The sequence below is a fragment of the Narcine bancroftii genome, chromosome 3 (genome assembly GCF_036971445.1).
Source record: "Narcine bancroftii isolate sNarBan1 chromosome 3, sNarBan1.hap1, whole genome shotgun sequence".
Lineage (NCBI taxonomy): Eukaryota > Metazoa > Chordata > Chondrichthyes > Torpediniformes > Narcinidae > Narcine > Narcine bancroftii.
The window spans coordinates 283,050,665-283,061,673 of NC_091471.1; the positions used below are offsets into that span (position 1 = coordinate 283,050,665).

The following is an 11,009-nucleotide window of genomic DNA, read 5'->3' on the forward strand; positions in this document are numbered from 1 at the left end:
CCACACCCCACCACAAACTCCCACCACCCCCACTCCCCTCCACCCCCAGTCCCTCCACCCTGTCTCCTTCACCCCACTCTTCACCACCCCAGCCCCCACTCCCCACCGCCCTCATCCCCCACACCCAGTTCTCATCACCACCCATTCCCCTCCACCCCACTCTCCCTCATCAACCCCATTCCACCCCCACCCACCACAATCCCACACTCCCCTCACCCCAACCCCCTCTCTCCCACTCCCATACACCTCCACTACCCACACCCTACCCCAGACTCCCCCTACTCCCACCCTCCACCCCACAACCCACCCTTACCCTCCCCAGTCCATCACTTCTACTGCACCTCCTGCAGCCCCACGCCAAACTTCCCCCACTCCCCTCCACCCCTTTCTCACCCTCACCCCACCACTCCTCTCCACCACCTCCCTGCCCCTCACTCCCCGCCACCCCCACTCTACCCACCACTCCCCTCCACCCCTACTCCCCTTCACCTTGTTTTCCCCCAGCTGCCCCACCATATAGACATTGCACCTATTGCACCATTCAGTTTCCACAAACACCCCACGGAAATCCCTAACCAACCTTAAACACAGTCCGTACACTGCTCAATACCCCTCCCATCCAGCACAACTCTGAATTAGAATTCACCAAACACTCCTCACTATTCCCCATGAATGCAGAGTCAACCCAACCATTAAACAAAGACTTTATCACGTCAAATGGTTCCTCCCCTCTGGGTGAAACAAACCCCATCCGTTCGCACTCCCTTAGTACCCAATGACATTTTCAACCTTCCACACTGTCTCCAATCCAAGACCACTGAACCATTGGACACCAGAGCACTGAAACAGGTCCTTTTGGCCCTTCTAGTCTGTGCCGAACCTATGATTCTGCCCTGTTCCATTGACTTCCACCCGGACCATATCCCTTCATACCCCTCCCATCCATGTTCTTGTCCAAATTTTTCTTAAATGTCAAAATTGAGCCTGCGTTTACCACTTCAGCTGGCACGTCTTTCCAAGCTCCCACCACCCTCTGTATGACATTCCTCCTTCTTTTCCCCCTAAACCAATGCTTCTCAACCTTTTTCTTTCCACTCACAGACTACTTGAAGTAATCCCTATGCCATCGGTCCTCTATGATTTGTAAGGGATTGCTTCAAGTGGTCTATAGGTGGAAAGAAAAAGTTTGAAAACCACTGTTTTAATTGTACCTCATTGACTTATTATGTGCATGGTTTCAGAACTCCAAGTGGGCCAAGGACAATTTTTCTCAAGCAAAACATTTCAGTAACAATTGGGTCTAGAGCAATGATTCTCATCCTTTCCTTCCCACTCATATACCACCTTAAGCAATCCCTTACTAATTACAGAGCACTCATGGCCTAGGGATTACTTAAAGTGGTTTGTGAGTGGAAAGAAAAAGGTGAGACCACTGCCCTAAACTCTCCCTTTTCACCTTAAACCATGTCCTCTAGTTTTTTTTATCTCGGTGGAAAAAGCCTGCTTGCATTCACTCTGTCTATACCCATCATAATTATGTATATTAAATCTCCCCTCATTCTTCTATGCTCCCAGAAAGTCCCAAACCTTTCTGTATGGGGCCATTCTTTCCCCCAAATATCCCCATATGCAAGGAATGACTGTCAAGCATCACTTACATACAGGGCTGGACATGAGCTTGGAGGTAACTCGAGTAAAAAGGAGCTCCACCGACTGCTGACCTCAGCTGGCAGGGGGTCCAAAGTCGGAGCCCCTCTTGCTGGGCGTCCCTTGGAACATCCTCCCAGTTCTGGTCAGGTGACACGATGACAAGGGACCAGAGACTGGGTGGGATTCCAGACTCGGGTCAAAAAAAGGCACAACACTTTCCCATCATTTCTTAAAATGATTTCCCTTCTCAACGCGCTCTTGTGCTGCTCTCTTCCTGGTTTAGAAATAGAGAAAGAGCACCGGACGAGCTTGTGCCACCCAAATACACCCACACGGCCAGTCAACCTACTAACCCCATACGTCTTTGGAACGTGGCAGAAAACTGGAGCACCCGGTCAAGACCCATGCAGGTCACCAGGTCGCTAGTGCTGCAATATTGTTGCACTAACTGCCTTGCTGTTGAAGATGCTTGCCACTGTATTTTCAGCTGTGTTGACTTTGATTTCTTCTCTCCGTGAGAGCTTTGTTAACTTGTCAACAGGCGCTCCAGATCATGTGTCCTGTATTATGCCAGGGCCACCACTCTCAGTTGTACCTTCCTGTTCTCCTGACTTGTGGTTTCTTGCCTGCAGGTACTCCAGTCGACCAGAGTCACCTGCCACAAGAGTGCCCTGGCCCATCGCTGGGAAGCAGGAATATTCAATAACCGTCAGGATGAATGAAGCCGGCAGTTCAATACTTGTCCGTGTTGATGATAACATTCTGCAAAGCGCTGCTGTGGAATAGAAATGAAGTTCTTTGTAGCACTATGGAATGATTTCTTTCTCTGAGTAAACGCTGATATTTATCCAGCTGGGACCTGCAAATGTCCAGAACAAAGTTTCTTGAGGGCTAGTTTTCTTGCTCCTTCTCTCCCCCAGCTCGTTCATGATATAAATTGAACAAGGCTTAAGATGCCGCCCGCCGAATCATCCAATTACCAGTCAATGAAGAAACGAACCAGAAGTCGGCCGAGGCCAGCAAACTGGAGCAACACACGATGTATTGGAGGAACTTGGTGGGTCAGGTAGCATCCACGGAAGGGGGTGGACAGTCGACGTTTCGGGCCGAGAACCCTCCTCTCCGATCAATGGGCTCAGTTGTTCAGCAAACACATCAGCAGGGTTGTAGTCTCGTCTCTGATCTCCAGCTCCAGACCCAATATCATTAACAACAGGCCCTTGTTTGACAGCCGTCATTTGTGGTCACGGAGGGAACAGAATATTTTGCCTTCACAGCTGGGTTTCCAGCCTCTTTCCCCGTCATCACCAGACCTTACCTTGTCGTCAAACCCTGAATCTCTTGAAGAGCTATGAATAAAGCCCTTGCTTTTTTGTTTCCATTGATATCAATCAATTATTTACAATAACACTAATTGATGCTTGTGACCCATTATTTAAAAACATTAAATTGGCATTTGGATCACAGTGAGCACCGTTTGGGTTACTGCTGCAGCCACTCCCTTGACGATGGGTGGGTGGGGTTGTGTGTGTGTGAGTGTGTGTGTATACATGCGTCCTTGTTTGTGTGTTTGCATGTTTTCATGTGTCTGTATGTATGTTTGTATTTGCTCATGTGTCTGTGTGTGTTTGTGTGTCTGTGTGTGTTCGTGTCCGTGTGTGTGCACCTGCGCCCATGTGTGTGTTCGTGTGTCTGTGTGTGTTCAATGTCCGTGTGTGTTCGTGCGTCCGTGTGTGTGTGTGTTTGTGTGTGCGTGCGTGCACCTGTCTTGACAGACTTTCACTTCTGATATTATTAAATATTGCAAACTTTCCAATCAGGATACTTCACTGGATTGGAATGTCCTTCCTCACAGAGGAATTTCCTGCATTCTGGAATATTATTGGAAGGTACTGTGAAGTTTGTGTGTAAGGAGAGTTTGTGTCAGACTTCCTATTAGATCTGTCACCAAGGAGATTATTAAAAATAGACAGGGCCATACAATACCAGGATGGATATCATTCACAATTCTTCCTGTAAACTCCCTCCGTGCAAGGCATAGCATAGCATAGAAAAGAACAAAGAATCAAATTGCCAAACCATGGATACAACAAAAAATGTTATTTTGCAATGCAAATGCAGCAGGTATAAGACCTTGTCCAGAGATTTTGACCAGGGTGATGGGGCCCTTTGTGGTTATTGACTGCCTTCTGGAGGCAGTGCCACACACAGTTTTCACTGGATGGGAGGTCGGAGCCTATGGTGGATCTGGCTGTGTTTGCTACCCTCTGCAGTCTTCTGTGTTCCTAGACAGGAGTTCCCAAACCAGGTGGAGATGGAACCAGCCAGTGTACTCTCCACAGAGCACCTGTCAAGGTATTCCTGACATGTTGGTGGTAAGAGCCTCGTTGTTGTTAGTGGAGAACAGGAGAAGTTTAGGCACATCTTCCCAGCACTCTCCCTCATGGGGTCTGACTGCCCCGGTTGTTCAGCACAGAAAGCAGAGTGGGAGAACACCTCCCCACCCTCACCAACCCCTCCCCTACTGAGGAGATGCCTGGGAGATATCCCTCAGGTGAGCATGACAGGGAACCAGCAAGGGATGGGACAGGACACCCCTCAAGGCAGGAGGCTTTAGACCAGCGAGGGGCTCAGTGACCGAAAGATTCGCACCAGACCGTGGGCTGCTGGAGACCAGCTCGTGGGAACCCAATGTTGGGACTGGGATCTGCAAGGGGGCCTCAGGTGCTGACAGCTCCCTGATGGTATCAAGGGTCAGGAACCAGGGGCCAAAGAGTGAGACTCGTATGGCCGGACTTTGGGTTCGCCACTGGACCAGACAAGAGGCCGTGTGGCATCGGGGGTTACAAAGGTTGCAGGAGGTGGTGATGTTGAAGAAGGTGGCGGAAACAATAGATGCTCAATGTTTCTAATGGGGTTTCTTGATTTTCTTGGTGGCATCACAGGCAGAGAAAAGCAAATGCATTTTGTGCATTTAGAAATGGGAAGTATTGCTGGTTAGAGTTAGGGCAGTGGTTCTCAACCTTCTTCTTCCCACTCCCATCCCACTTTAAGTAACCCCTATGCCATTGGTGCTCATTGGTAAGGGATTGCTTAAGGTGGTGAGTGAGTGGGAAGGGAAGTTTGAGAATCACTGCTCTAGACCCAATTGTTACTGAAATATTTTGCTTGAGAAAAATTGTCATTGACCCATTTCCTTTGGAGTTCTGAAACCTTGCGCATAATGAGCTAATTAGGTATGATTAATACAGTGGTTTTCAAACTATTTCTTTCCTCTCAAATCCAACCTTGAGTAATCCTTATGCCAGAGGTGCTCTGTGATTAGTAAGGGATTGCTTAAGGAGGGATGTGGGTGGAAAGGAAAAAGTTCGAGAACCACAGGTTCAGTGTGGCTTCCTTGGAGTCGTACTCTGGAGATTTATAAAATCATGAAGGGCATAAATAAGGTCTTTGTCCCAGGGCGGGAGTGTAAAAGTGGAGGGCGCAGATTTAAAGGGAGAGGGAAAGCACCTGGGGACCACCTTTTGGGTGGAACAAGCCACCAGAGGAAGTGGAAGAAGCAGGTGTAATTACAAAGGTTAGAAACATAGAAATGTAGGGCATAATACAGTCCTTTCAACCCACAAAGTTGTGCCGAACATGTCCCTACATAGAAATTACCAGGCTTACCCATAGCCCTCTATTTTTCTAAGCTCCATGTATCTATCCAAAAGTCTCTTCAAAGACCCTATCTTATCCGTTGGTGGCAGCTAATTCCAGGTACTCACTAATCTCTATGTAAAAAAAATCTTAACCTCGACATCTCTGTACCCACTCCCTAGCACCTTAAACCCACATCCTCTTGTGACAACTATTTCAGCCCTGGGAAAAAAATCTCTGACCATCCCCATGATCAATGCCTCTCATCATCTTGTCCACCTCTATCAGGTCACCTCTCATCCTCTGACACTCCCGGGAGAAAAAGCTGAGTTCACTCAACCTGTTTTCATAAGGCCTTCTCCCTTAACCAGACAGCATCCTTGTAAATCCTCTCTGCACCCTTTCTACAGCTTCCACATCCTTCCAGAAGTGAGGTGACCAGAACCAGTGGGGTCTGACCAGGGTCCTAGAGTTGCAACATTACCTCTCAGCTCCTAAATTCACTTCCAAGATTGATAAAGGCCAATATGCCAGACGCCTTCTTTATCACGGAACCAACCTGCGCAGCTGCTTTGAGTGTCCTATGGGCTCAGATCCCAAGACCCCTCTGATCCTCCACACTGCCAATAATCTTACCATTAATACTATATTCTGCCATCATATTTGACCTACCAAAACGAACCACTTCACACTTATCTGGGTTGAACTCCATCTGCCCAGTTTTGCATCCTATCAATATCCTGCTGTGACCTCTCCACACTATCCACAACACCCCTCAATCTTTATGCCATCAGCAAACCTACTAACCCATCCCTCCACTTCCACATCCAGGTCATTTATAAAAATCACGAAGAGTAACGATCCCAGAACAGATCCCCGAGGAACACCTCTGGTCACCGACCCCCATGTAGAATATGACCCATCTCAACCAGTCTTTGCCTTCTGTGGGCAAGTCAGTTCCAGATCCACAAAGTTATCTCCCCTTGGATCCCCTGCCTCCTTACTTTCTCAATAAGCCTTGCATGGGGAACCTTATCGAATACCTTGCTAAAATCCATCTACACGACAACTACTTCCTTCATCAATGTTTTTAGACATTTCCTCAAAAAATTCAGTCAGGTTCATTAGGCACAACCTGCCCTTCACAATAGCCATGTTGACTATTCCTAATCATATTATACCTCTCCAAGATATTTAGAAGGTTCAAGGATGGGATAGGGGTCAAATGGAGGAAGACATGCTGGTTAGCAGGGGAAAGTGGGTCATAGGGCCTGTTTTTGTACTCTGCAACCATGAGTCAACTCCACAATGGTTGATCACATTAGGACATCACTGACCAAACAGCAGGTAGCAGCCAACTCTGTGGTGACAATTCTGTAACCCGAGAAATTCATTCGGCTCATTGGCCTGCCTCCAACCCTGGTCCCTTGCTCAGAAGAGTGCAATCATGTGTGAAGAATCTAGAGGCATTGGCTAGACATGGAATAGTCCATAACTTAAGAAACTTCCTGAACCTAGTGGGGCTGGCCTTCAGGGTTCTGTGCCTTCTGTCCAGGTAGCAGTGAGATGAAGTTGTGACCAGGGTGATGGGATTCCTTTATGATGTAGGCTGGTTTCTTGAGGCAGCGCCTCGCATAGAAGTCTGCGGTTGGGAGGTCGGAGCCTCTGATGGACCAAGCTGTGTCTGCTACCTTCCACAGCCTTCTGCGTTCCTGGGCAGGTGAGTTTCCAGATGCAGCCAGTCAGTATACCCTCCACAGTGCACCCGTGGAAGATAGAGTATCCGTCAATGTTTCACATCTCCTCAGACTTCCAAGAAGGTTGAGGCATTCACGGTTGCCTCAATGTGCTGGGTCCAGGAGAGATTCTCTCTGATATGTGTGCTACCAGGAACCAATGCCCTCCACTTCCGTCCCATCAATACAAACATGTGCTGGTCCCTCAGCCTCTCTCTCCTATCAACAATCAGCTCCTTGATCTTGTTGACGTTGAGAGCAAGATTGTTGTTTTGGGACCTCCCAACCAGGTTCTTGATCTCCATTCCCTATTCTGACTCCTCATTTCCTGTTATTCAGCCAACTATAGTAGTGTCGGCAGTGAATTGTAGATTGAATTGAAGCTTAACTTGGCTACATGGTCATGGGTGTAGAGAGAATAGAGCAGCGGGTTAAGCCTGCAGCCTTGGGGTGCCCCCATGTTTATGGTCAGAGGGACAGAGGAGATGTTGCTGATCCACACTGATTGGGCTCTGCCAATGACAAAGTCAAGGATCCAGATGCAGAGGGATAGTCAGAGTCCCAGATCCCTGCATTTGGTCATGGTTTGTTGGTGTGACAGTATTGAGCACCAAACTGTAGTCAATGAACTGATGTTGGTGTTCCTATGGTTTAGATCAGTGGTTTTCAAACTGTCCCCTAAATTCACATTCCACCTTAAGTTATCCCTATGCTATAAGTGTTCTGTGATTAGGTGGGATGTGGGTGAGAAGGGAAGATTGCGAATCACTGCTCTAGACCCAAATGTTACTGAAATATTTTGCTTGAGAAAACTTGTCATTGTCCCATTTCCTTTGGAGTTTTGAAACCGTGCACATAACGAGTCCATTAGGGACGATTAAAACAGTGGTTTTCAAACTTTTTCTTTGCACCCACATCCCGCCTTCACCAATCCCTTTCTAATCGCAGAGCACTTAGGGCATAGGAATTGCTGAAGGTGGAATGTGAGTTTAGGGAGGCAGTTTGAAAACCACTGGTCTAGATGATCTAACAGAGTGGAGGGACAGTGAGATGATATCTCCTGTTGACCTGTTGTGACAATCGATGAACTGGAGTAGGTCCAGCTCCTTCCTGAGGTGGGAGTTGATCTGCTCCATGATCAACCTCTCAAAGCACATCATCATGGAAGATGTCAGTGCCCCCAGCCAGTAGTTATTGAGGACGGTCAGCTTTCTCTTGATCTCTGGTGTGAAACTGGTGGGGAACTCAGACCATCATGCCTTCACTGGTTGACTCATCCAGGAGTTAGCAAATGGAATTTAATCCAGATAAGTGGGAAGTGAAGGTAAATCACGAAAATCTGTTGACACCGGGGTTAAAGTAAAAACATCAAATGCGGGAGAAGCTCAGCGGGTCAAACAGTGTTGTTTATGTAGCAACGGTGAAGATACAGAATCGACGTTTCGGGCTTGAGCCCTTCATCAAAGAATGTGAAAATTCCAGAAGGCATTCAAACTAAAGAGTGGGGGGGGGGGGGTGCGTGGAAAAGGCAGGAGATGATAGGTGAAGAAAGGAGGGAGGGGACAGCAGCAATGAGGGGGAGGGGGATGGCTGGGTAGGAAAGTGGGAAGGGGGAAAGAAAAGGTGAGCAGGTTTAGTAGAAAGCAGAGAAGTCAATGTTATGGCCACCTGGCTGGAGGGTGTCCAGACAGATTGTCCATGGCCTTACGAGGACCACCCGCAGATTAGAGGAACAACACCTTTTTTTCTGTCTTCCCCCCCCCCCACCTCTCCATGTATCATCTCCTGCCTTTGCCACCCCCTTTCCACACACCTTTGTTCGGACATCTGCCAGCATTCTCTCTTACCTTGATGAAGGGCTCAAGCTTGAAACATTGGTGATGTATTTTTACCTTTGCTACATAAAGGACACTGTTTGACCTGCTGAGGTTCTCCAAGGGTGAAGTGATGCATTTTGGAAAGTATAACTGTGAATAGTAGTACCTCGGAGAGTGTTGAAAACAGGGACCTTAGAGTACAAATCCAAAGATTCCTGAAGGTGGCAGCAGAGGTCAACAAGGATGCTGTAGTCATCGACCAGGACAAAGAGCATGGGAGCAGCTTCCTCCAAAATTATCACTTTGCTTCAGAGGACGGCCTTCCTCAGGTCGTGCCTGGACTTCTATAAAGATCTGGAACCTCAGCCTTAAACGCCCTTGTTCTCGCCCTCAGCAGGTTGCCTATTCACTGATTCATCCAGGGCTTCTGGTTGGGGAATACCTGGTATTTGCGCGTGGGCACACACTCATCCACACACGTCTTGATGAAGTTGGTGAACCTCTTGCATATTCATTGACGTCTATGAATGAGTTCTTGAATATGTTTCAATCCACCAATTCAAAGCAGTCCTGCAGAAGGTCCTCCACCTCCCTCAACCATACCTTCACCATCTTCACCACTGGTGCTGTGGTCTTCAGTCTCTGCTTGTACACCGGGAGTAGAAGTACAGCCAGGTGATCAGACTTGCCGAAGTGTGGTTGTAGTATGGCTCGGTATGGATTCTTCATGGTGGTGTAGCCGTGGTCGACTGTGTTGGCTCCCCTGGTCTCACATGTGGCATGTTGGTGATAGTTTGTCAGAGACTTCTTCAGGTTGGCCTGATTGAAGGCCCCCACAATTAGGGTGGTTAGAATGTTAGGATGGTTAGAATGGCTGGCATGGTTTAGATGGTGAGGATGGTTAGTAAGTTTGCAGATGAAGTTCAGGTTGGAAACTTGGTCAGCAGGAGTTTGGCCTGATGTTCCTTTGTTGATCTGGATAAATCAATGACCTTATGACCATGGATGGAGTGGACAACAAGAGATTTTCCCCGGGACAGGTCTATCAGGCCAGAGTGAGGTGGAAGAGGTTACAGGGGATCTGAGGAAGATCTTTTCTCCACAGAGGGTGGTTGCAGCCTGGGATGGACAGACTGAGGAGGAGGAGGATCCACGCAACATTTAAGAAGGTGGAGATGGGTTTAGAGGGGGGCAGTATGTGATGGTTGCACGGGCATGGTGGGCTGAAGGGATAGATTCCCTGCTGAGTGGCGCAGTCTTTATGACTCTATCTCCTAGCAACCTCATAACCACCCAACCAGTGTTGACCCAACCGTTCAAAGTCATTAGGTTGAGGTCCATGGTCATGAATGGTTTTATCTTCCTGAGATTATTACGATCCCACCATCACCTCACGATTGTTCTTAAGACCTTTCGAGATCACTCCACCCCCACTCCCTGCCCAATCATCTCCCATCCTGGGGAGGCCTTCATAGTATCCAAAAACCTGGCTGTTGGATCTCAGGGATCTATACCCTCATTCCCTGATATCATTCTTGCCAATGTCTTGTCTCGAGAGCAACACTGAGGGGAGATCACTGGACAAGGGATTGCTGCATCCTCTGCTTTACCCTCAACTCCCCGGACTCACCCTTTCATTCCAAAGGTGTCTCCTGACATCGCATGGCCTAGATGGATCCTTCATGCGGACGAAGAGGGGGCAGTGTCTCCTTCATCATTAACTCTTCGTGATGCTCAGACGTGTCCATCCTGCCCCAGGGATGTTCCCCTCCTCCGGACCTTCTGACACTGAAGTGTCTCCCCTTCTCCCTCCGTGGGCCCGACTGCAGTCTGCCCGCCTCAATAAATATATTTAAGAGGGAGTTGGATACATTTTATATAGTAGGGTAATTAAGGGTCATTGGAGCTGAATGCAGGGCTAGCTCAGCCGTGATCTTGTTGAATGGTGGCGCAGGCTCACCAGAACTCGATCTGGTGACACCATCACTGATAACAGGGACGATTTGACCTGCTCTTCGCACTCCCACACCTGAGCCATTTCTGTCATTGACAGGTAGATACTAGTGTTCTAACTGTGGTGGAACTTAATCAGTCAACCCTGCATTATTTATGCCTTAGTCTGTCACTAATTTATTTCGTTACTGGGGTCAGATCATTTTATCACTTG

General features: G+C 48.2%; 1 protein-coding gene across 1 annotated transcript in view; it reads left to right on the forward strand.

Moving 5' to 3' along the window:
- Nucleotides 1-3,120, forward strand: part of LOC138756834 (mitotic interactor and substrate of PLK1-like) — a 35,843-nt gene extending 32,723 nt beyond the window's left edge. Inside the window, exon 6 of the mRNA XM_069923225.1 lies at nt 2,283-3,120. Within this exon, the coding sequence (XP_069779326.1) occupies nt 2,283-2,372 (90 nt within the window). The 3' untranslated portion in view covers nt 2,373-3,120. The remainder of the gene's footprint in view (nt 1-2,282) is intronic.
- Nucleotides 3,121-11,009: the final 7,889 nt, after the last annotated feature.